Here is a 27273-nt window from a genome sequence, read left to right on the forward strand (position 1 = left end):
TAAGTAGCACATATAACTTCGCTACAAGGAGACGAGAAAAACAACATCTGACAAAATAAAAAGGTGGTCTGGTATTGTAACAGATCAACTGATTACATGGACTAATCTTCTTTTATGTGTGTGTGTATCCATTCAAACATTCACAGGTTTGGCTTTGTAGACTTACTGCTTCAGGATTCTTGGACTGGCCGAGGATCTCCAGAAGGTCATCGTTGGAGAGGAAGTAGAACCGAGGGAAGATCTGTCTCTTGGTCTCTAGGTACATGTCCAAGGATTTCTGGATCTCCTCAAGCTTGTTGTTCATCTCATTCAAAGTTTCAAGCAGACCTATGCAGTCAAAAGTTTATTTATTACGGCGACCGCACACCTTACGATTGGTCTGCGACCCGATTTAGGAATAAATCCTAGTAGAATTTGATGCTAACATTGAGACATGGAATATCTTACTGTGCAATGTTCGAAATCATCTTACGAATACCAATGTTCGAATCTGTGACTATACTATCATCCTTCTTAGATTAAAATCAAATTTAATATCTAATTAATCTAATTAATAACTACTTTTGCCTTTACTCCAAAATAAAAGGCTTGCAATCTTTCAAAATGGTTATATTAGTATTCTTTCCATCAATTTTAACATCAAATAAAATTATATGTTCCTTTCACATTTTCAGAAAATGAGAGAAATGAGATTAGTTCCAAAATTGGATCGCGAACAGTTGTAAGGTATGTGGTGGCCTTAAGAGTAAGTACAATAAAAGAATTGAGATTGCTAGCCAACTGAACAGTGGAATACACTGAAAAATTCCGTGGGTGAACAAAAATGTATGACACAGAGAATGCAGCTAAGAATTGATAAAATAAAAGTATCACAAAATCATCTACATTTCAAATAGGCACTTTTGTACATTTTGAAAGGCATTTTCTATAAGTGATAATGTGATGAAAAACCACAAATTCATTCTTTAGACTGACCAATGAGATGTCTGTGACCAAACAATATTTGGTGAGAGATATCATCTTCTTTGCTTAGTCTCTTGAAGAGGATGTACAGCTGTAGTTCTTCTAGGTTTTTTACTTGCATTTACATGTAGATTCACAAAGAAACCAAACTGTTTTACTAGTGTAACCACAAAACCATCTCCAATATCGAATTTCAAATTAGTTTTAACATTCTAATATCTCTACTGAAGGGTGAAGTCACTCAGATAATTCTGTCAACGCCCCAAATTTTAATAACAATAAACATATAACAACATTTCTTGTAAAAAAAAGGCTATAAATGCCTAGTATTTACCTTCATGATGAGTGCCACGTAGAGCATTGTTATCCTTGTGTAACCTGACCATGATGATTTTCCAGTTGGCGTTGACGCTGTCAAACTCTGCCGACTCACGGGGGAGCTGTTTACGGATATCTTCACCAAGGAAGATGTTCTACATAAGAATAAAATCAATACTTGGAATCTCAATCAAGTCTGAGTTTACATCCATATGTAAGGTACACACTGTACTTATGATACACCTCCAACAATAGATTTCCAATTGGTTGATTAACCGGTTAATCACAAGTTGATTTGACAACAATGAACATTTTCATAGACCATAACCAGAGTTGTTTCCGGCACGGGGATAAATGAGTTAAGGGGGGTACCAGCAATTTCAAAGTCTAATTGAATGACTAATTGGTTTATATTGTAAATATCATTGATTTAGTATTCAATTTGTATTTTCAAATGATTATATCTATCAAATATATCGACTAAACTATTAAATTTCCAACCAATCACGTTGACATGTAAGAGTATAACTAGGACATCATTAACACCCATTTCACAATTCCTGGATAATTGGATTCAGACTGGATGCACCTTTTTTCTATTCATGAAAAGTTATGGACCATATTAATCTGAATTATTTGAGTGGTGCAAATACAGGTACCAATCTGCACTGAAATTGAATTCCACCTCATCTTTGAATTTAGGATAGAGGCAGTCAAATAATGTCGACTATTTATGAATTCGTAACTGCAATTTTTATTGCAACCCCTGCAGGTCCGCACTATTCCGATCCACACGAAGTCCTGTTTCAGGGCGAATTCATGACAAGGGTATGAGATTCACTCATGAAGATCATTCTGAGCTCTCACCTCTAGGTACATCCACTGTCTCTGGACTGTCAATGTCATCTCAATGACCTCCAGGATGTGAGACAGTGTCCTCTCCCAGTAGTCTACCTCCTTCTCAAAGGCCTTGACAAAGCGGGAGGCTTTCATCGTTGAGAGGGTGACTTGGTTATCTTCAAGCACCTGGAAGACTTCATCCGTGGCTCTGTGGAAATCAAAGGTCAGGGGTCAAAAGGTATGCAGTACAATACTGGTGGTTTTTTAGAAAGTTCTCTCAATAATACCCTTCTACTATTCAAAATGTAGGATGTAGAAAGACTGAGATATTGGAAATATCTACAAAATATTTTGAATCATTTGTGTCCGTAATTTCCTAACTTGCTAATCCCTGTTAAAACCATATACATGTAGAACACCTAGTTTCAGTTAAAGCCCTGCTTTTTGTTTTACAAACCATAGTAAAATCATAAGGTTCAGTTTGTTTTTTCACACAGTCACTATCTATGGAATGGACACTTGAATATCTTTAAGATATAGGGTTGTATAAAACCTTCATATAAGTTAAAAAAATTTTTTTTTCATAACTTTAAAATCTATCATATTCATTAACCCAGCACATTCTCAATGCTGTTTTGTTTTCTTTAGATGCAAATTAGCTTAGATGTGAGAGTCACATGCTCTATGTATCGTCATGTGTGATAATGCATAACAATGGTAAACTTACTTGAGTCTGTAATGGCCTCTGTCTTTGTAAGGTGATACATCAAGGACTGTCTCCTCCCAGACATCCCTGATACCAGCCAGGGATTGTTCAATGGCCAACTCTTTACTGGCTGCTCCTGATATCTCGGCCACCTTCTCAGCATGGGCATCAAACCCCAGCTCTATGATCTTCTCCAGGGTGAACTCATCGGCCGTGTGGTCAAACGTCTTCTGGAGTTCGTCTGGTGTTGGGAAGCAACAGAGAAAGATGGCATCGGTTAAATTCACATTCTACCCAACACCTATGATTGAATGTCTTCTGGAGTTTGTTTGGTGACAAGGTGCAAAGGAGGAATTTCGAATAACTTTATTACTGAGGATTAAAATTCAGAAAGGACTCTTCCTTGGCTTGATTGTAACACATAATACTAGCAATCCATTCCCATTACCCCAATATTTTTTGTATTGAAAAGAACCATAAGTAATACTAAAGTAGCAATTCATTGGCCCATTTCATGAAGACCTGTTGCTGTTTAATCATGACTTTATTCAAGTTCAAAGACACTGATATACTATATATACATAAAGAGATCAGGTCCACCTTTTCCATTCCAAACAAATGGCAGGTCAGTACATGGATTACAAGACAAGTAATATGTATACCAATATTTGATAACAAATGCCCCATATCTGTAACAATCAGCCAATCATATTAAATAATCTTGAAAGCTTTTAACTGTGGTTGCGAATTTGTTATTATGACAAGTTTTGTGAAATGGGCACCAGGTGATCTCAATGAGTTACCTTGCAATTGTTGCCAATGACGTTCTCTCATAGCATGGTTGTGAAGGTCGGTAACGAGAGGCATCGTACGACGGAACTGATCAACACGGTTCTTAGAGAAGTCAACAATCTCCCAGCTCTTATCCTGATCAGAAAAATAAGCACACATAGTATTTTAATTCTTGGGTTCATTATACATTTATCACAATGGGATAGTTTTATTTAAGAGCAAAGAATATCGTTATTATTATCATTGCATACTTATTTTTAACTTCACACATTCCACTTTTTTTTCATTTTTGTACTCTAGGAGCAGAAACTAAAATCCGACGGTCCATTCCATATACATGTACATATGTACATTTCACAATATTTGTTTTCCTCTTCCACATTTACCAAATGCTTTTCATTTTGAATTGAAGAATCCAAGACCTTGTCTTACAAAGACTTATGATTGATACAATCAACCACAACTATGGAAAGCCAACAACGTCAAACATTGAAAATTTGTATTTGTTCAAAACATTTTCTAGATGTGATGTCTGTTCATACATTCATAGTTTTTTTTTAATTCAGTGTGCTTCTCTTTGTTTACAAAGGACCTTGTGCAAATTTCCTGAAGAAAAAATTATGACATTGATGGATTTAAATATACTATATACTACCATATTCTATTTTTGTCACCATCCTAATGATGGACAATGAATGAAACGGGACGATGAGATTACATATCATTAAAAGACAGTTCTAACAAAGAGCGAATTGTCAAGTCAGATTACATTGTAATTCCTAAGATTTTTTTTCTCTCACCTTGAGCTCTCGGCTGAGTTTATTGAGTTTCTTGAAGAGTTGACCGGCGGTCATCTCCATCTCCGTGGTAACCAGGGAAGCAAACTTGCCAACCTTCCACTTGCTCCACAGCTCCTCCCATTCCTTGGTCAGTTGCCAAACATTCTCAATATAGTCCAGGTCCTAGGATAATAAAAATGTGGATAAGACAATGTTCATGCAATCAGCATTGTATAATAGCTGAACAGTACCATCAAATTCAATTTAATTCATTCATTTTCTAACAACACTAAAACAACCAATACATGTACATGAAGAAATCTACAACAGAATTCAAGGACCCTAAGGAAAGCACAGCTTGTAAGGATTGGACACTGGAGAAAGACAAACAAAAGGATCACAAATCAAAGCACGATCACTAATAAATTCTATTCAAGAGAGATAATATAAAAAAATAGTCTTACTCATTGATAATTAGCCATACAAAGATTCAAGGTCTAGAAAATCTAAAGATTTACTCACAAACTAGATATGCACAAGTTTTTATAAATGCCTCAAATGATATCCAACTGACAGTATAGAGGCTAGTTGCAAAGGCTCATGGACCCTCTCAAAAAGAGATAAATAATAATAATAATATACAGTTCTTGTATAGCGCATAACACATTTTAAATAACGTCTCTATGACCAATATTTACAATCGATTGTGACTGTTGTACACACCATGTCATAGAATTACAGTTACACTTGACTACAAAATTGATTGCATCTTTCATGTAACAGGGCCAATAAATACCTTATCCATCTGTTGTATTTCTTTGGAAGGAGGTTGGTCGATCTTGAAGATGTTCAGACCTCGTCTGATGGTGGCCTCCTGGGCTTTGAGGTCAGTGACCTTCTCCCTGGTCGCAGCAATGGACGCCAGCGCATCATCACACGTCATCTGACTGCTGAACGGACCTGATAGGTATAGTGCACAAATATGAATGGTTACAACAGAATTAGTTGTGACTTTCTCTCTGGTCGCAGCAATGGACGCCAGCGCATCATCACATGTCACCTGACTGCTGAATAGCACAAATATGATGGCTACGACAGAATTAAATGTTCTTGAAATGCACAAGTATCGTCAAGACAGAAAGAAATGGAAGGAGGGAGTGTCATCACGGCATTATGGTCATTAACCCTTCATAAGAGGGAAAATACCGACTGAAATAAGTGATGAAGATAATTAAGGTTTGCATGGTGATACAGATAACGATTAGGAGGTTTTTCTTGAAAAAGACTGTAAACAAGATGGAATCAAGAGAAAATGACAAAAAAATTAATAGAATGAGTTGAAAGGCAAGAAAGAAAAGGAAACGAGAAAATACCATATTTATAAGTCCTTAAAGGACTGTAAATCTGATGACACATGAGAAGAGCAGAAGAAGGTTAGAGGAGGAGGAAGAAGAGGAGTAAATAATTGCTATGAGAATATTGCCAAATATCTCTACTTTACCATTAGTTTGGAAATCTTCCAGGAGCTGATGAGATGTTTTCTTGAATTCTTCCGCAGAGTGGATGAGACCTGTCTTGAACTTCTCTTTGTGTTTCTTGAGCATGACATCACTGTCAATCAAGCATTGCTGGAATGCTACCCATTCGTTTCCTAAGTCATCCAACGTTGCTCGAACCTGTTAACAATACCAAAATATACTTTATCATCTTGATGTATATGTATCCAACATTTAATCATTACAGTTTGGAAGCCCAAATTTCTAGTTTCCCCTAAAACATAATAAAAGGAATTTCAATAAAAATTTTATTTAAAAAATGAAAAATAAGTCATATTCACATCCCTTTATTCTATTTTTTCCTTGATGAATAGTAAAAAAATTAAACCCTGAAAAATGCAAATACATACATGTACTCATGGATATTTTGATATTAAATTTGTATATCTCCCAAATTACTTATATGGCTATTTTATTCATTTTATGAATCATAAATATTGAAATTGAACAATCAAATAAATCAGGCCTAACATTAATTGTTCCCATACATCCAATGAATAACATATTCTCATACTATTAACTATTCAATCATCACATAATTATTGTTTGCCTATTCATGATTCTTTGCAACTTACATTATCTGGGATAGGGACATCATATTTCTCCAGGATTGAGAACTGATCGTAGAGTGGTGGGAAGCGAGCTTCGATGTTGGACTGGTCTTTTTGAAGTTGTTCAAGCAGTTCCAAGCTGTCACCTAACTCATCAAGTGTCTGTGGTGGCTTGCTCAGTCTGTAAATATAGTTAACAATTCAAAATTACAAGAAACATATCACATAGGGGCATATAGGAAAGGGTCAAATACATGAAAACAAATAAAGAGCAAGAAACAATCTGAACATACATGTACATGTACGCAAATTTTCCAATCATTTATTAGAACTTTTTCTCTTTCATGTATGATTCATTTATTCATTATTTATTTATTCATGTTTGATCTACATGTATCTGTGTTTTTATGGGCGGAGGGGGTGGAAAGAATTAAATGGCGGATTATCAAACTATAATTCCTTAACTTTTGGATAATCTGTTTACAATTCCTAAATTTCATAAGATGACAACATATGAATTGGTCAACAATAGGTTGATATACAAAATTATTTATCCTGTCTCCTGGCAAGCTATCTCAGTCCATGGCATAGCAATGGCACTACAACTCCAAGTTAGTAATTAAGAAAAGACAAGAAAACACTGAAAAACAGATCATGATTTCTTCAACAATATTTGTCTTTGAACATAAATGATCTCATTGACTCCTAAATTACCTAGATTCCCACTCCTATTGGCAGAATGATAATTATGACTGACATAAAAAAAATGGGATTGATTCTTACTTTTCTTGGTTTTCCTGGAGGAACTTGTGAAGATCAGAGAGCTTCTGGCTGGCCATCTCAGCCAGGAGAGTGGTGAACTTATTTTGCCATTCATTACAGTGGCTGAGTAGTGCAAACTTGAGTGGTGAACAGTCTAACATAACAAACTGTATGTTGAGCACAGTCTCCTCCTTCTGGACATTGTTCGCTACTTCAGTGTATCTTAAAAAATAAAATATAAAAAATATGTCAATATGTCTCATTCCATCACTTCAACCAGCGGTGGATCTAACCAATTGATTACATACAACAATATCTTGAGGGCCATAATATTATGTTTATTATTATTAAGTCCATTTAGCTAGATACGCAATTTTCTTTAACTGTACTACTAGTATTTCATTTATTGGGTTCTAGATTTTATCAAATATGCATAAATGGCAATCATTGTCAAAATACAGTTTGACCTCTTTTTAAGAAAATTTTGTTTCATTTCATTTACACTTTTATCAAATTAATTAGATTGATTTCTGACACTGCAAAAGATTGCATAAATCTCAGAATCTAATATTAAACCCAATGAAAAGTTGACAACTAGATCAGGAATTGATCTCATGGAATCACAAGAAAGTAAAAGAAGAGAGACGAAAGAAAGCTATCAATCAAGAAATATTTAGAACAAATATCTAACCTTCCAATGTCAGCATCAAAGGATGAGACTGGGGGCTCACACTTCTGATAACGCCTGATGAATGCATCCTTGTTGACTTCCCAGATCTCACGGTAGCTGGAAATGACAAAATAGAATAATAATAATTCACGATTAGCAGTTTTGAGAACAGGTATTTACTTTAATTGGTGGCTAATGATGACTCATAGCTCTAAGCGTTCTGTAAAGAGATAAGAAAATATATAATTTTTTTATAAACAAGGTATATCCAAAATTTGGAATGCCAATGACCAACACTTCTGTACCACATTACCTTGGAAATTTAAAGGAAATGCATGTATCAAAAGCTTCAAGACCCAGAGCATAAGAAAAAAAAATGTTTGGTTAACACCATACATTTGAAATTGGAAGGAAATACATATTTTACCTCTTGCGCAAAGCTTAAAGACCCATGAACATGATACAAAATAAGTTCTGGGGGTACAACCATACAATTAAAAGTTAGATGAGATATGTGTCTTACCTGTCCCAAGTACCTAGGTATGTCATGAGATGTTGAGCATTGGCTTGCATTCCAGCATTGATGCTCTTCTGTATCTTCTTGGTTTCTTCATCATTCTCGATCACAACATAGATAGGCTACACAAAGAAAGAGAGAAAATAGACATTAAAATGGATTCATTGTTCTCGATCACAACATAAATAGGCTAGTACACAGAGAGAGAATAGATATTACAACTGATTCATCCTTTTCTAAAACACAGAAGGGCTACAGAGATAGAGAGAGAATACACATTACAATCGATTCATAGTTCTCAATCATGACATGGGTAGGCTACAGAGAGATAGATAATACACATCAAAATCGATTTCTTTCATTACTTTCCTCCATTCTGCACATGAAATACAGTGCACTTATTCCCGTGCAGACCAATATGGTGTGGCACATGTGAGAAAACATAAGTATTAAAAAAAATTAGAAAATGTATGGATGAATGTCCATAAAATTGACTTTCCATGAAGCCAAAAAATTTCTGTGAACCCAATAGATTCGACTTGGGCAAAGTTACAAGTCGTTTGTTCTGCAATTTTTGCAACAGACTACCTAATGGACAATCGAACTAATCGAACTGTTTGCAGAACCCTATATTCCCCCTTTCAGATTCTGTTTTGTACGTGGTAAAAAAAATCACTAGCAGGCATCCTATGCAACAGATACATAAAGCATATTTCCCACATCTTCTCTGATAGTCCCACCTACCTCTTTTTGTGATCTTTTCCTGGTCAAGAGGTCCGGCAGCCGTTGAATGACGGAGACAGAAGCCGTTAGTTTACTACTGGTGTTCATGACAATGAGTGCAAGGTTCTTCAATGTAGGAGAGAACTCCACCTGCCATGGTAAAGATAACCAAAAGGAGAACCTCATTAGTAGATCATCATTACAAATATGAGGGCAAAGAGAGCAAAATATTAAAAGCCCATTATGGTAACCTACATGGACGTATCCATAATAGGGGGCAGTTCCCCTCCCCCACATAAAGTTTAAAATCTTTTGTTTTACAGAAAATTTTACACAAAATTCACCAAAAGTTTGCAAAATTCCTTCAATTTCACTTTAGAACATGCAAAAGTGCCCCCAAGCCAAGCTAGGTTGCTTCGCTCCCTCGCTTTATTATTTCAAAATTGTTTATTCCTCATTTTTTTTTGTATTGTCATATATTCTCACCTTTGTCTTGTCTAGGACCACTTTGACCCTGAAGAGAGGGTTAGGTGTGCTCTTCCCATCCCCATTGATGGCCCTAGAGAGCTCCTGGAGGGACCACTTGACGTTGAGACGGAAGGCTTCTTCCACCATCCTGTCCATCTTCTCTGTGTAGCGATGCCAGTAGCCTTGAACCTGAGGAAGGTAGATGAGGCAGATGCCATGTTCATAAGGGGACTACTGCCTATGTAGCTTTCAAACTATCAAATCTTTCCTTAAGTTTCCAGAGCAGGATACATGCAAATACTATAGCACATTTGGCATATTTTCAAATTTAATATATTTTCCATCACTTTCTAGAGCAGGAAAATACAATTTCTATGGCACATATAGCATACATGTATTTTCAAATTTCCCATACTTTCCATCACTTTCTAGAAGAGATGAGTGCAAATTCTAGGACATATTGAGAAACTTACAAATGTTCCCTTTTCAGTTTGCCTAGTTTGAAGACAAAGTTCTTTGAACCAAACTTCATAATGATGTCCAAAGAGATTACTCTACAGCAAGTGAAGACTTAAATGCTTCAAGGGTCCATACAAATGATGAAGAAAACCTACTTCTTGGCCATCAGCCCTGAACACCTCATACGTCTGTTTCATGGTATTGACAATCTCTTCATGGATCATCTGAAGTCGTTTGGTGGCGTTGGTACGATGAAGCTTCTGCTCCTCCTCAAACTCCATGTCCTCGTAGATCCGCTTCCCGTCGATCTTCACAAGCAACGTCTCGCTGATCCGTTTGCAGTTTCGGGAGATAGTCAGGTTAGCGATCTTGTAGTCATCAACGATTGCTTGAACCTTTGAAAGTGAATACAACAATGATGCAAATAGAAAATATATTTGTTTTAAGACTTCAGCCTGTTATATGTTCATAAACAGGCAACTTTGTAGATGAATCTCTTGGGACCCGTAACACAAAGGTTAGCAATTGAGTAATTCTGATTGGTTCCTAGGCAGTCTTCTGAGCAAAATGCGCATGCATGGATGATCGTGATAGGTCATTTCATTTAGTATCAATCGCTAACCTTTGTGTTACGGGACCCTGGTCCTAAAGGGCTTTGACTTATGCAAATATATTAATGGAAAGCCAATTTACGCAAGTTTATCTTTATATGATAACTTTACAGGATCGGATATGAGATTCATTAAATGTTCACGAGTAGATTAGGATATCATGTACAAAGGCAGAATTTATGAGTTATATTTTTTCAAAACACTTTACCATATTGAAAGCAGAATTCAAATAGCCACAGAGGCAGTCGATGCTTAGTTGTGGTCAAGGGATACAGGTAATACTTTTACATCTAATCTTTAATAATTTACTTCTCATTAGAGAACAGTTCCTAAAAATTGTAAATCCATACTGTAATGCACTTAAAAAATGCTCAATTTAATTTATTGTGAATCAGTTCTCGCAGTAAGCCCTCAAAGAGCAAGATAGTTATAAGAAGAAAAAAAAATGCCTTGGAAGCACTGTCAGAAATACAGTGAGGGCAGCAAGGGAGGTGAGGTGTCTCCAAAAGGCAATTTTTACCTATTGCCTTGGGCCAACACAAAGGCTGTCATGAATAATATAAATGGAGCCTTGAAGATTTCAATGAGAGTATCACATACATACCTTTCCAGCATGCAATCTGCACTCTGCTACAAAGAAGTCTGAGATTCCCTTAGAAGCCCAGGTGAGCTTGGTCAAGCCTGGATGGATCTTCTTATCAAGGTGACGGATCCGTTCTTTAAACAACCCTCTCTCCTCCAAGGACAAGGCTGCTATTATTCTGAAATATTTTATAAAGGGAAGATATGAAAGATGAATAGTTGGGATGAGAGATGAAGGATTCTAAATGACAGCTAAGGAAATTTGTTTTAATTTTATATCATTAATTTCCAGAGCCAATGTGCTCACTTGATTGTCATCGCAAAGTTCTCGGAGACAACATCCAAGGTATCATGAACAACCATACCTACTTTCTATAGGTATGGTAGTTCTAAGTATAAAGTTAACAAGGGAAATTGTAAGCATTTTCAAGGAAACAAAAATTATGCAATTTTTTTTTCGTAAGATAATACTCAACTGGAAAAATGATGAACTTGAATATGAAATACTGCTAAATAGGGGTCTAATTATAGGTAGTGTTTAGTGGCTGCTGGTCCTACCATTATGGGTGACAGAAGTACTATAACTGTAACTTGTTCATGAAATATGCCCCTTTATTCTCGCAGCTGATTGTTAGTCTGTATGTTGATACAGAAAATTATAAACTGATTCACGAGAAAAGTGAAATTTGATCCATAAATGATGAATTATGATAATTATGAGACTTATAAGGCACCAAATCCACTCTGTAGAGTGCTCAAGGCGTATATATTAAATGCAATTGATTGTGAAAATATTCTTTTGCAACCTAGGATGAGTATTATCCCTTATATACGAGTGTGATGAAGCTACTAACCTGTTGTAATCTCTGACGACCAGTAGGACGTTCTCTCTCAGGTTTCTAAGATCTTCTCTCTTCTGGTAAACCTCAGTGACGTAATGAGGAATCTCAAACATCAGCTTTTCCCAATACTGGATCTCATTAAACATCTTCAGCAGATTCCTGCATGGAGGAAGAAAGGATGGTATACAAGTAAAATAAAATCTATATCTTATTGTTTGAAATAGAAATACTGAAAACCCATGTAGCCCAACTAATTGTGGGCCCGGCAGCCACTGTCCAATACCAGATTGAAGTTGCACTATCACAGGATAGCAGCAACTCCCACCTCCCAGTTGTGAGACGTTCTACCAATCGAGTCAAAGCACCGATTTACAAATCATCGAGACAAGCATGAGATGCCTTAGGACCAGTTTTAACACTCCCATTGCATATCCAAGAGTGTTTGTTCTGTTTCACAGATAACAAGTGTAGGTAAATGATTCTAATACCAAGCAAAATGATGTGTATTATGTGTTTTATAAGATATGCCATTTGATAGACCATCTTCATCTCAACATCATGACAGGTCAATAGGACTAATCATTAGTACCATTCATTGGCAAATTTTTACTACAAACTAAAATAAATTTGTGTGCTATTGCACCCTTGAAAGGCACTTATCTTCATTACCAGATCCCTCAGAGGACCTTAAGCCTTTGGTCCTGATTGCTTGCAATTCTATTACGTAACATTTGTATAAGTCTTCAGAAGATAGCATTTCCCAGGTGTTAGGCAGTGAACTTCACAAAATGAAATTCAAAGCAATCAAAGCTCCACACAGTCCAAGGGTATATCAATATCAATATATCAATACCCATATCAATGAATAGAACCCATCTTTTTCAAGTGTGACATATTTCTTTCCCTTATATGCTCATTGTCTCGATGAGGACGATATACTGAGTCTCTTCTCAAATGATCCTGATAACGACTTGACCTTGCAAGGCAATCACGATTCGGCATCAAGTCATGCCAATGATTACGACACTATCGAATTTAACTCTGATGTTGCACCTAATTCACCCCAGAAACAATCTGCTGATTTTGATAATTCGTTCAATTTTGATTGCAATATCTATAATAGCAACCCTGATCTTGGCCAAGCCAAGCTTGACGAATTAGCAGATTTGTTAACAAAAGCAATTACACTTCCTCCTAAAAAAGGAAAGCCTTCAGAAGATTGCTGAGCGATATTTAATCCCCTCGAACACTGAAGCATCTACCATCCCCATGATTGATAACGAAATCTGGGCAATCCTCCCCGGTAAAGCCTGTGGAATCGACGTCAATCTTCAAAGATTACAGCAGAATATGGTGAAAGGTTTTCTCCCATATGGAGAGATTCTAGCCGTAATCTATGTCTCACAGTCTGAAAATCGGCCTGCTGATACAAAACGTATCAAGCAAATAGCAATCAACGCTTTGACACTTTATATGCCTCCTTCGAATTGTGCATACACCATAGACAATCCCTGAAACCGTTTCTGAATCCAAAATACAAAGGGATATGTAGCAAGCAGATTCCGCTTAATAGCAAACTATTTGGAAAGGATATCCGTGGGACTCTCCATGGTGTTGCACAGGCTTACCATGTAGGCATGAAAGTCTTGAACCAGAACAAGGGACAACAAAGAAAGAAAGCCCCGAATTACCATCCATACAAATGATCAAACTTCCCGAAGATGAACAGGTTCGTGAACCATGGTCATGGCCACACCAACAGGCACAATGGCATCCTCGCCCATCACAACCCGTGTGTAAGGTGTCTCACACACCTTTGCCGCCCAGACGAAAGCATGCTGAATTTTGCCAACGAACTTCCTCCTTTGCTCTGCCAAACAACTCAACAAAAAACTATTCATATCTACTAAACACCCTCATAGATCAATAACGAGTAGTACTTTATCACTTTAGTTAAAATCATCCCTTAAAGCTGCTGGTATAGATACCTCTTCTTTCTCTGCTCACAGTTACCGAAGTGCCTCAACCTCCAAAGCCTTTGCTCACGGAGTGAGTCTGAACGAAATAATGTCAGCAGCTGATTGGTCTAATGCTGGAACCTTTCAAACCCTTTATCTCAACCCATTGAAAGTACTTTTACCAAGACAATTCTTGGTTCTGCTGCAATAGCAAAAAATTAAATCACGCTATTGCTAACCAATTTATTTTTTCAACTTTGAAGTTTTCATAAATCATCTTAATTTGGAATTAATTATTATTATTTTTTTCAACTTAGTAACTTAGGTAAACCTTATAAATATGTCATGCTCGATTTGCTAGCATTGATAGACCATTCATTTCTTAATACAAATATTTGAATGATGGTCTCTATTAAAAATTATTTGTACGCCTAGTTGAATGGATCATTTCATCTTTCACCTCATGAAGTATTCTGTCCATTGCACTCATGAACATTCACTATTTGTATAATGTCGACACCGTACCTGTCAAAGTTGACATCAAGCATGCCCATCTTCTCGTTGCTACGGCACAGCAGAGGACTGTCCAGGAGTTTGATGGATTCCTTGTCGACAGTAGCAGCCCATTCGTTGAATGTCTTCCTGATGAATTCATCCAGGGCGGTACTGAGCTGGCTGTACTGGGTGCGGGTCTCGGCACCGCTCCCAATGTTTGGCAAGAAATAGGCTTTATTAAGCACCTGTGGAGATCACAAAGATCATATTACATGCAGGACTTAGATTTGATATAAAAGTACCAATGAAAATAATAAATATACAAAAGAATAATCATAGATCATTTTCATAATCATAATTATTTACTTTTTTCATCATGTTACAGAGTTGTGTTCTTTTGTTTATGTTCCTAATGCATGCTTGTTCAGATTGTGTTTCATGCCTTCATTATTTTCGTTATTAGTTGCATACTATTCTTGTGTCCCTAAAGCCCTGACAAAGACCAGCAATATACGTCAAAAGCTTGGGAAAAAAAGGAGTTAAACCAATTGCTACATCCCACGGCCTCCTTTCTGTCTGCCAGGCCAAAAGGATGATCTTGGATGTACATCTTTTTACATTAAATTTTGCAAACAAACCGGAATCTACACATTTTTGGAATTTTCTCATAAGTAACATCGCATATAAATTCTTTCGGACAAGAAAAAACACCTGGCCAAGTAAGCCTGGCCTAAGATCTATATTTGATAGGTCCTGGTCAAATGCTATTCTGATACATGAGAACTGAATTCAGGAATTCCTCAATACAAACAAAAATATCCAACTTACACCCATGGATCTATCTAATCTCCTTTCAAAGACCTAGTCCTATGATCTTCTTTGATGTAGACTAGATAGTCCAGGGTTAAGAACATTCCATATACATGACAAGAATACACATATCAATATCCTCTTACCTCCATTGATCTATCTATTCTCCTCTTCAAAGACCTAGCCCAATGAGCCTGGCCAGCATAGCGAGGTTTGAGGAAACCCAGGTCTGGAACCTTCTTAGTAAATTCTTTCTTGACGGCATTGAGTTCTTCATTGAAGAGCTGATATACCTCCACCGTTTTCTTGTCAATGGTTCGACGGATAGCCTTTATATGAGATAAAACACCAGTATTGTAATTGATTAACTCCATTGCATGCACTTTTTAGAGTCTTGCCTTAATTACTAAAAACAATAACTTTGAAAAAAAGTTCCAAGGTGAGACTTCAACCTGTGTCTATAGTCTTGACTGCGGTGAATTCACAATAGAGCATGGTCTGACTGATCACACCTTGCCAGTCCAGCACATTTCGGAAATTATGCTATATCCTGTAGCCATGAATATTCATGAGGCACAGTCTGACTAAATAAATCCCATTATATCGTGCAAAGGCACTGACCTCTGAGATGAAGGCGTAAAGATGTCAATACAAAGGTCTATAGAATATACTCAACATGAAAGAGAATAAAAGCTGAAATTAAGATGCATCTTACCTCTCTTGATGATAGATGCTGGAAGGCATCTAAGAGTTCTACGCCCTGTTCTACCGTCTTAGTAGTCTCAAAGGCTGTCGTAATCACATTCTGCATCATCACCTCCAAGTCTTTGATTCCTGCACGAAACCTGTCAGATGCAACCAATACAAAATAATGTTAATTTGGGGGAAAGTGCCACTTGGTCTACCACCACTTTGACAATTTCTCATTTGGTCCAATCCCACATGGTCATTCCTAGTTCATCTACAATCAGTGCATCTACTAACACTTTGGTCGAATTACCGTCAGCTCAGTAACCATTTAGTCTAATTTCCAGTTAGGCCATACAAATTTCATCTAATATTCATTTTGTCTAATAATTGGCATAAATCCAAGCAGTAAACCTACAGTTCAGGGGGATGAACTATTGTTTTATACACCAACTTGAATAGTGGGACGTCATAGATTTATGCCCATGGGTTTAACACCACGTATTGTACATGATTCTCATTTGAAATTCAAATTAATCACAAATATTTGCATTTCCAAATAATCAAATATTCATAGCTGCAAATATGGCTTTGTAAATGCAGTTCAGCAATTTCTGTTTGACCCTTCACCAGCTTTTGTCACAATCATACTATGAATGGAGCATCGGTGACTAATACTATTTTCTAACACAATTACCCCAGAAAACTATCAGACCCTATCAGTAGTGTCAATGCAATAATGACCGACATCAGTACTGCTCCCAAAGAAGCTTATTTAATACCACAATCACAATATTTCCCCCTAAAATGATCTTGGCTGGCAATTAAGCTGTCTAGTTCTACAAGGATGAACGTTCTCAATAAAATTAACAAAAAAAAAGAGGCGAGAGCCCTCTATTATTGCTTTTATTTCAAATTATTCATCTTACTTGTTGTAATCGTCATGCCATGATGTTGCCTTTACATCCAAGATGGTTTTCTTGACATTCCTCAGGATCAGGAGATTCTTTGCAAACGCAGCCTCAATCTCAAGCAAGCCTCGTGTGACCTCTGGCCCCCTTTGACCCGCAAAGGTCGGCATGGGTGTCTTGTCCCCGTCATTCATCCGGGCAAAATGAATCTGGCACTCGCACACCTGTGCAAAGCAGATTTTAAAGTACACTTTAAACAATAATGCTAATAATTCCACTATTATTGAGCAGATATAATTATTTCACTGGCTGTACTGTAAGCTGTAAATTATCTGCCATGTAGGCACTAAAGGATTCAAGGAATACATTCCATCATGCAGGTACCCATTCAGCTCAAACAAGTCAAGTACAGTACAACGTTATACAATGTTTGTTTAAAGGAATCAACACCTGGGGCCCGTTGCATAAAACTTTTTACCTGAGAAAACTCAGGTTGTTTTTACCGGAGTTTTTGCCCTGTGCTAAAGTCAATGGCGGAAATCAGACTAACCTTAGTTTTCAGTTTTTACCAGAGTTTTCTGAGGTAAAAAGTTTTATGCAACAGGCTTCTGGGGTAGGACAAACCTGTGACCCACTGACTGAAAGGCCAAAAATTATATCACTAAATTATTTCTAACAGGTTACACAGCAGTGAGACCTATAATATCAATATAATTGTATTATCATCCTCATTCTGAGGAGGAAAAATAATTTAGCAATATTTTGAACAATTTCTTACCCATGAGGGTAACCAAATGATATTCCCCTGGCAAAAGATAAGCTTTTATACAGTTGTATTAATTCTTATTACATCTTGAAACAAAACATACCCACTCTTAAAAGCAGCAGTTCAGGGAATATTGAGGAAAATACCAAAATACATACACAATGGGATATAATGAAAACAAGAGGTTTTGAAAGGTTTCAAAATATTAAGCTGGATTGCTCAAACTTGTGTGGATTTATTCACTTTTCTGCTTCTATGGAAACCATGTTAATGTCGTGATTGATATCATCCTCCATTCACATTCTCAGGGTAAGCTTTCATGAAATAATATATCACTGATTTCCTATTACAACTGTTACAAAGCACTGAAATCCTTGTATCTGATTGGGCGAAGGCAGATTTACCAGTAAAAATCATAGACAAGCTCCATGAAACACTTTACAGGAATATGGTAGAGTGAAGATGAAATCATGTACGTACCTCTAATAGGTCTTTGCATCTCTGAACAAAGGCATCGACTTGGGCAAAGATACTGCTCTGATCAAGAACCCAGCCTTCTTGAGAAAACCGATGGTGCATCTGACGGATCTGTAAAGAGAGAGAAGAGAACATGTTACCTCGTAACTACATGTAAGTATAGGCACACTCACACATGAACAATTTTCTTTCAGTTGTTTACAGTTCTCTTTTCTTGATGATCCATGGCGAGCGTTCCATGAAAGAACTTGTCAATGTTTTATCCAACAAATTCTTACCATAGTAAAAGTGCTTCTCAGCCAATCAAAATCAAGGAAAGTTGTCAGATCTAACAACTTTCTGGACAAAAATGTTGAATAAACGCTCCCCAGAACACTCACTGTAAGAACCCTCAGGCATAGACCACTGAGCCACACTCTGCACTCACCCCATACTCTTCTTACTTTTACTGACAGTTGCCTTCATTTTCAATAAACCCTGAACCTAAACTTTGAAATCTATGGAGACAATCCCAAACCCACATATACACTAACCAATGAAAATTGTTTATCCAGCTCTTTCAAGAACTCTGACCCTAAAATTTGAAACCCAAGTGCAGAAACCACTGAGCCAGTATCTGCACTCACCCATGAATACTGTTCTTTCCATTGCTTGCAGCAGTCGATACACTCGTTAAGGCTGTTTATAGATGATTTCACATAGCCATCAAAGAGACGATCCAAGGAGATGTCTTTACAGCAACGCTTGATGATTTCATTGCTAATCTGTATGCAACAAGAAGGATAAAAGAGAAAAGATTAGTAGAATTCACTTCTTGCAAAATCCTTTGGTGAAGAGAACACATGATCAGATGGCATGAAACTTGTCCCCCCCAAAAAATAAAATAGGTTGTAATCTGATCACGATTAAATCTAATATACAGTTTACCACTGATGCAATGGGTTTAACAAGACATGATTAAAATGGATAAAACAATTTTGTGAAGAGAAATAAGGGGCTGTAAATGATGTGTAGTAATTAACTCGGTAGAAAGGAATTCCTTGATTGCCCAAGTACTTGATCAGGGTAGCCATGTTGAACAGTGGTAACAGTGTGCTGTGCTTTATAGAGACATTGCATTAAGCACTATATTAATGTGACCTTTGTAGGTTTGCATGGTAGAGTTTATAACGTGAATAAGATTTACGGTTCACCATGTGTAAATTAGAAAGATTCATTGTCTTCACTCCTGAAGACGGATAGTCAACCTGCCCGAAATGTCGAGTAACCTCTCTTCACTTCATCCTGCTACTACTCAAACCATCGCTACTCAAGCCATATCCAGCTCATCTCATCTGGTTTACAGTCATATTCAGGACTTCCCTCACTTTCAAAAAAGAATACTTCTAATTTCCTCTTTTCATCCTATCTCGTCTTTCAATTGCAATCTTTCTGTCTGTATTTCCTTCCCTTCTTCACATTTCACATGGTGAACCGTAAACCTTCTCCACATTATATTACTGTTGCATATTATCATCACCATTATTGATGTCATAAACAATGAATACTAGTTGCGTCAGGGTTAAAATCTTACCTTTCTAAAGAGACCTGTTAGTCTCTCCCTGCTCTTATAATGGTCTGAGTTAACCCATATCATCCTAACCCTGTTGATGATACCAGGTAGCATGTTTGGAATCTCTGCAGGCTTGGCCTTGTTCAGTTCTTCACACTTCTCAGAAAGGGTGGAGAGAAACTTGAGGTTGCTCTGTGCTTGAGCAGATCCATCCTGCAGTCATAAGAGAATAGAAATAGAAGACCATGATACAGTATTTAGCATGATTATAATTACGTATGCTGGCTTGTCCTTGTCTACTTCTTCATGACTCCAAATGGGTAAGGGCAAGTGATTCTAAAATATTTGACCTACATGTAAGACAAAGAGTTAGGGGTTGAACCACTGTTTACCAAGATGATTTGAACCCCTAACTCTCTGTCTGAGTCAACCGTTGAGCCACCACTGATAAAAGCAACTTGACGGTTCGACTCCTCAGCGGATCAAGGCCCGATTTCAAGGAAAACGAATATAAAAAAATTAACAAGGATGTGTTATAAGACGAAATGGCAAAAATGTTTTGTTAGATTGTAAATGGGGGGGGCTGGGAAGGGGGGGGGGGAAGGTCTGACTCTGGGAGCCTACCTTCTCTGTTTTAAACAAAAATCTCTTATTGAAAACATCACTTTGGAGGTCTTTCTTAGAAATTTGAGGAAGAAAATTAAGCATAAAGAACGTCCAGGTTCTCTTCTTTCCTGCAGTTTAAAGTTTATTTGATTAATTCATTGCACATTTTATAAGTAAATGCATTTCTATCATACCTGGATGAGTTTGGAGAGTTTCTTGAAGGGCGAGACATAGGATGACTTGGCCTGCTCCAAGATGGCCTGTACCCGCAGGACCCCATCTTTCTGAAGCTGTTCACTGATCCCAGACAGGTCCTGACACCGGCTCCTCCAGAACTGGATCTCTTCCAAAGGACCAGCATTCTCAGAGGTTTCAATGGCATCCTGAGAAGCCAGGACCTCCTTGATCTGTCTGGTCCAGTGTACCATAGCAGCTGTTGTCATAAATATTCATAAGTTATTCATTAGACTGATTGATAGTGGTCATGAATATTCAATAAGCTATTGATAGGAGCGATACAAGTATATGTCAATATTCAAATGTATAAGCAGATTGGTTGTTGTTAATCAACTCATCCGAGATGTACAGGTTTTGTTACCCAAGCAATGTCTTCACATTGATCAGTATTTCAACTACTGTGAATTCCTTTTATTAGTCAATTACAGCAAGCACCATGCACATCAATGAAAACTATTATTACACCTCATATGACATTATAAACAATTATCATAAATATTAATAATACTAATTCAAAATAAAGATCAAGGTCCTGTGATACAAAGGTTAGCGATTAGTCACTAAATGAAATGACCTATCAAGATCATTGTTGCATGCATATTTTGCTCAGGAGACTGACTAGGAGCCAATCAGAATTGCTCTTTTAAACTAGCGATTAACTGCTAAACTTTGGGTTACAGGGATCAAGACATAGATAGATTGTTTAATCAGGAGCAAAATGTGGCACCCAATTCTTCAGAAAAAAAAGGTGAAAAGGTGATTCATAAGATGAAATGAGAAGCAAGTCTTACTTTCTAATCTTTGTACAAGCTCTTTGTCCTTTGCAGCCTTCTCTGGTGGGATATTCATACCTTCTTTAGGGATATAGAGAACAGTATGACCCTGGATCTTATAATGTGTGTCTGTTAGACTGGCCATAAACCTGTGAAGCTGTGCTGAAAAATCATTCTTAATGCCTAGTTGAGGGAAGAAAGATGGTTGTCATAGTTCAGGAAAATTGATGACTGCAATCATATCTGATATAAACATGCTACTACAATGAATTAAAAGAGTTATTTTCTAAAAATAGAATTTTAGTTTTCATCTGGATTTACAATTTGTCCCTGATATCTGAATTTACAAGGAACAATTACCTATTGTATTTTCAATCTCTTATGTTTATTATAGCTCAACTTAACATCTACATGTAAATCAATCACTATCCTTTGTTTGGTGAAAATGACCGAAACATACTTTTGACGCTTTGATATTTGTTTCCTTTTTTATTCCAAATGAACCTTTTAATTTTTCTGGCAGATTAATGACAAGTCATCTTGGCTCAGTGATAGATGCCTGCCTCATAAACGGGAGGTCATAGGTCTGATTCTCAGCCTCAGTTATGCCTATTTTTTGTAACGACGAGATTTGTAGCCTTGTAGCTAAGCGCTCAACATATTCTAAATGAGGGAACGGTGATGATAACATTATGTTATGCAGTGCCTCGTGCAGTCTATGTCTGAAGTGAAAACCTTGGGTAAATAAAATATCATTGTGATTAGTTTCAGTACAATTTCCTGTGTTTTAGAGCCAATTATCTCTGAGGTGTATATCTTGAGTAAATGCCATTCCATTTTGTAAAATGATGTTTACTTATCTAGGCTGCTTGTGTCACCATCATTACTATCTAACATGATAACTTTTGTTGCTCTAGTATGAAAGGATACTGTCTGGCCAGGTGGTGTTATCAAAGAAGAGTGGAGCAAAAATACTATGCATAATCCTCAGTAAACTTTCAACATGGCCACTCCTGACTGTGCCATACTGAACCGCCTTCTCCACGTTGGCCGCCGTCAACTTGACACCCGGCCGCCGGATGAAATAGTTGAGCTCGTCCACTCCCTGTGGAGGGATGTTGTTGCTGACGACGAGTCCCATCTGAGGATCGACGAATACGGTGAGCAGTCGGTCGTTGGATCCGGGATCAAAGAAAGCATCAATGGTTGCATGGTGGGCGTCTGTCCACATCTCAGGCTCGCTGGCTGCGAGGATCACTCTCTGTTTAACAAATTCAACCTAAAATTGACAAAAATATAAAGTAATGTGATTCAGGGTATATTGATTTTCAGCATGATTTTAGGCACCTCAAAATTTTTACCGATCATAAGGCAGGCAGAAAATACATTAAAGTCAGAAAATCCATCCCTCGTTCATTTTCAGTGCCACAGCTACAGTTAAGTCAGATTTTTGCACAACAAAATTCTAGTTAACAAGCATCTGAATGCAAAGTATATAATTCATCAAAACTAAATTAGGGTTATAGAAAATGCAAACCCACCCCATTTATGTAAAAACAGGAAAAATCTAAATAATCTCATTTAGCACAACACTGTGTCTGAACAAAGATTTAAATTAAACTCCAGTGTAAAGTTGTGGTTGATCTATAGATAGCCTATTGTGTAACAACTACCAAACAAGAGAAATATTCAATTTGACAGCAAATTTGGTGCTCACTTCATAGATAATTGTTTGGGGATGGTTAATGAAATAGTTTTCTTCACCTTTACAGCATTAAAACCATGATTGATGCTAATAGCATACAATTGTAACACATTTTGTTTACATCTTCCCATAATAGTCTACTATATTAACACAGAGTTAGAGCATGGTGATAGAAACCAGACTTCAAAATGTGGGTCAATATGCCCATGACAGTGGGCCAACCGGTCAAGCACCTCAAGAAAATAAGAGAGATCAATTTAATACTTCAATTCACTTCACTAAAAAGTTTCCACTTCAAGAATAAACATGACAGCATTATTCTGGACTATAGACTTCCCAGAGTTTAGATCTACCCTTTGGTTCGTATTCTGAAGTTCGGTTTAACTTAGACCATGGTCTAACTTTGTGCTAAAATTATGGAAAGCCAAAAGTGTCAATTTTTTTTTTAAGTTGTAACTTGTATGTTTCTTATGTTTACTGTGGTCTTTCCTGATTCATCCATGGTGCAGACGATCACCTATCAAATGATTTGAGAGCCAAATCTTTACTTCTAGAGATTTATGTAGCAATTGGCTATCCATACTTAAACCACAACTTTAAACCAAGTTTAAGTTAAACCTGACTTCAGAATATGGGACTTTGTCTTTATATTTTATGTTGGTTTCTGTTGCTGTCTTCTTTTAATCTCTTTCCCCTACTTACATAATCAATATGAATAGGGACGGGTGATTCTTCATGTCCTATTGAAGGTGAGCTGCCATTTTCCAATGCCAGGTCTCCATTCATCATCAGATCCCCACTGGTAGTATGGCGCGAACCTGAGCCTGGTGTCGCAGTCATTCGACCAGCTCCTGATTCAAGTGAAAAAAATTGGAAACAAAATTAATAGTCCTTATTATGTTAATCATCAGTATTATTACATCAGTCCTTATTTTCTTATATATTTGCTATTAATTGGCACAAATGTACAGTTGTTCTGGGCCCCGTTGCATAAAAGTTACTATTATGGTATCTTTGCCATCCAAAGGCAACTTTCATGGAATCCTTGATTTTAAATGGCTGCTCATGAGTGTTGTTACCATGGTAAGTACCATTAATAGCAACTTTTATGTAATGGGTCAACATTGCTAGGAGTTTTTCTATTTACTTTGAAATAAACATTTTCTTTTTTTTTCTTAAAAGTGAACTGTTGAACTGGTGTGAGCGCTCAGTAAGTCTAAATTTTGGTTTCATTATTATCATGATGGCTTAACCTTTTGATTACGGTACTAATTTGTGTAGGCTTTGCACGTGGGGCATTCAGTTCTAGGCAATATGTTACAAGCAAAAGACATGGAGCCTGACTATTGTACCTGTACAAATATGTATCACCTACATGTAATCCTATGTTAAACATACCAGAGGTTAATGCACTTCTTGGTTCAGTCTCCTCGGGTAGTTTGATGGCTGGTGGTGACTCTGATTTGTTCCCGTTTGGCAGACCATTTTGAATGGGAGTCCCAGGGGCCTGATCTTCCTGAATCCCATTGGTCAGGGGTTCTTCATTAGGCGCTTCTCCTGAATCAGCCATTTTCTCTTGAGTAGTTTATGCTGCATGATCACAGAAATTAGAATACAATTCCTTAAAATACAAAAAAAAAATCAATCTAATCTTGACAGATGACATACATGTAAGAAATTATAAAAGAAATCTACAATTTTTTTAAAATCTTGAATTAAAATGTTGATTAAAACATAGACCAAAAGCTTCCGTCTCTGTTAATTTGGTTGTTCAGCTGAACTCAGTTGGCTTCACTCACCAAATACAGAGACCAAGTTCTAGCGCGATCTGTACAAGGGACTCAATGGCCATATGTTTATGTACTATTAAAGTTCGGATAAAACAGGGAAGTGAAGGTGCGCGACAGCAGAGGTAAGTCACTGTTTTGTTCCTTTTAACTTGATTTTTCACTTTTTTTGGCAATTAATGCCAAGAGGGAATATTAATTTGCATTTCAGTCGCGTTAATTTTCAAAAGTTTGATTCATTAAAGACAAAAATTGAAGAGCCCAGACGGGGGGAATTTGCATTGTAATGTAAGTCCCCTAATGGTGGCTGCACGATAGCGAGCTGTCTGTGTACGAGGACAAATTAAAAAAAATAGAATAAAAAACTCCTCGAAACAGATGGCTGCCAGCTATCTAAAGACTCTAATTAAAACAATGCTTTGGCCTTTGAGCACTCTTTATTTTTTAATACCCCTAGACAATGACAAGTCGAAGTCTGGTCTCTTGATTGTTTCTCGAGTCTAACTTTAATAGTCTGATGTCAGTCTCAAAATTTTGACACCAAACTTTAATTTTTAAAGTAAAATTCTGACTAGCAATTATGAATAGGCCTAGATCTAGACCCTAATTTAATAATTGATTTATATTCTAGAGCCAAGGTGAAAATTAGTTTACTAACGATTGCCAGGTGTGAAATTGCGGAAAGACTTCCATATGTCCCCTCCACTAATTTTAAAAATAAAGCCATATTTTGGTATGTATCCAACTTTTCCTTCTTAACTCTCTTAGATATATGTTAGATAATTCTTAATAAACCTCCATATTTTTATTTTCAATTTTAGTGGAGGGGACATATGGAAGTCTTGCCGAAATTGCCCCCACTCTTTCGTTTAATTCTTTTGATTCAATAAAAAAATTGCAATGACGGTTATCCCCTCTTGGCCACGTCCAGTAAAGCTTAGCCAGGAGGCTTCTAGAGAGTAAAAATCATTTACTAACGTTACGCGATGCAAGCCTCCGTATCGTGGGTGAAGAACAATAGAAAACAAGATTGCAACGTAAACATCGGGCAAGTCTCTTCCGTCTTTTCATTAGATTTTTCGCATTTTTTTATGAATTCTTGTTCAAAAATAAAATCCAAAGCGTAGAAGTGTCAGAAATGAAGTTGTATCCCATTATGTACATGATTAGGGCTATCCTATTCTTGGCTACATCTTACTTAGTTTTACTTTTAGAAAGAAAGTAGAAATCTCGGAGGAGAAAGTTTCACTTCAGGTTTTTTGGTGGTAGGATGGGGGGTCGGGTGTCCGGACACTTTACAATTTTGAAGCCTTCTTTTTTGTCTTTGGATTACACTAAAAATATGAATTCAATAATTGTATTCATCTTCCATTTTGTTCTCCATAATATTTCCTTACATTTTGTACTAAAATTTGATGAAACTTCGCTTGTAAATTTTTCCAAATGACTCTCTAAAATTGATCGTCCGGACAGGACACACAACAACTGGGTATACCGTACGGTACCGGTACGGTAGGCGGTACACGCAAATGAAAGGAAGACCTGGCTTCGTTGAGAGTAACCTTACGTTAGTAAATTTTTTTTACTCTCTAGATCTAGAAGCCTCCTAGCTGTGCTAATAAAGCTCCGCCGCCCCGCGCGAGGCGGCGGGGCTCCTTGCATTGCAGCCGTAACGGTAAGGCATCTACGCCGCCGTAGCCTACGGTACGTACCGTAGGCGGGCTACGCCGTAGCCATAGCCATACCGGTCGGTATCCAGATCGCGTCGATCAGCTCAAGTAAATGAGACAACTCCCTGCTACACTGCCAGACAAGGTCATTTTTTCTGCAGTATATCTATGTTTAAGCCTTCAGTATAGGCTCAGTCGTAACATACATACATTAGCTAATAATTAATAACTATTTACCTTCCTTGTTTACTTCACTGCATTCTGAAAATCCAAATTTGATTAATTTATCCGTCCACAGTCCGAGGTTGCTTATGTTCGCTGTCAATCTCCCTGACGACAAAATTGGCAATAATGAACATGTGTATTGGAAAATTTATTCATTTATTTTTTTAATTCATACTTGTTTGAAATTTTTGTTAAAAAAATTATTTTGAGGGAATAAAATATTATTTTTATATTAAAAAATATTTTTATAATTTTATTTGATGATAATTTGACATTAAATTATGAATTTTGAATGGTGCATATTCGTTGTTTACTTGTTTTCGTAAGGAACAGACTGGTGCCATTTTTTCACACAATACGTCGTCGGCTGCACTGCTTGTGAATGGTATAATTTCTTTTTTCCCTTTCTTTTTTTTAAATCTAATTTATTTATATATACAAATTTTACAAATCTTTAAAGTGCATTTCGTGATAA

At 36.9% G+C, this 27273-nt stretch overlaps 1 protein-coding gene across 1 annotated transcript in view; it reads right to left on the reverse strand.

Moving 5' to 3' along the window:
- Positions 1–26917, reverse strand: part of LOC121429563 (dynein heavy chain 2, axonemal-like) — a 73216-nt gene extending 46299 nt beyond the window's left edge. The window contains exons 1-30 of the mRNA XM_041626645.1: positions 26811–26917; positions 24515–24706; positions 23819–23967; positions 22342–22690; positions 21430–21594; positions 20596–20834; positions 19817–20008; positions 18870–19007; positions 18247–18354; positions 17019–17224; positions 16118–16247; positions 15549–15731; positions 14623–14837; positions 12152–12298; positions 11320–11476; positions 10260–10499; positions 9664–9834; positions 9199–9327; positions 8461–8576; positions 7959–8054; positions 7289–7489; positions 6530–6686; positions 5900–6074; positions 5195–5358; positions 4420–4581; positions 3631–3754; positions 2849–3068; positions 2149–2329; positions 1298–1436; positions 167–327 (exon numbers count right to left, since the gene is read on the reverse strand). Coding sequence (XP_041482579.1) covers positions 167–327; positions 1298–1436; positions 2149–2329; positions 2849–3068; positions 3631–3754; positions 4420–4581; positions 5195–5358; positions 5900–6074; positions 6530–6686; positions 7289–7489; positions 7959–8054; positions 8461–8576; positions 9199–9327; positions 9664–9834; positions 10260–10499; positions 11320–11476; positions 12152–12298; positions 14623–14837; positions 15549–15731; positions 16118–16247; positions 17019–17224; positions 18247–18354; positions 18870–19007; positions 19817–20008; positions 20596–20834; positions 21430–21594; positions 22342–22690; positions 23819–23967; positions 24515–24686 — 4986 coding nt within the window. The 5' untranslated portion in view covers positions 24687–24706; positions 26811–26917. The remainder of the gene's footprint in view (positions 1–166; positions 328–1297; positions 1437–2148; positions 2330–2848; positions 3069–3630; positions 3755–4419; positions 4582–5194; positions 5359–5899; positions 6075–6529; positions 6687–7288; positions 7490–7958; positions 8055–8460; positions 8577–9198; positions 9328–9663; positions 9835–10259; positions 10500–11319; positions 11477–12151; positions 12299–14622; positions 14838–15548; positions 15732–16117; positions 16248–17018; positions 17225–18246; positions 18355–18869; positions 19008–19816; positions 20009–20595; positions 20835–21429; positions 21595–22341; positions 22691–23818; positions 23968–24514; positions 24707–26810) is intronic.
- Between the last annotated feature and the right edge of the window lie 356 nt (positions 26918–27273).

Source organism: Lytechinus variegatus, chromosome 16 (assembly GCF_018143015.1).
Source record: "Lytechinus variegatus isolate NC3 chromosome 16, Lvar_3.0, whole genome shotgun sequence".
Lineage (NCBI taxonomy): Eukaryota > Metazoa > Echinodermata > Echinoidea > Temnopleuroida > Toxopneustidae > Lytechinus > Lytechinus variegatus.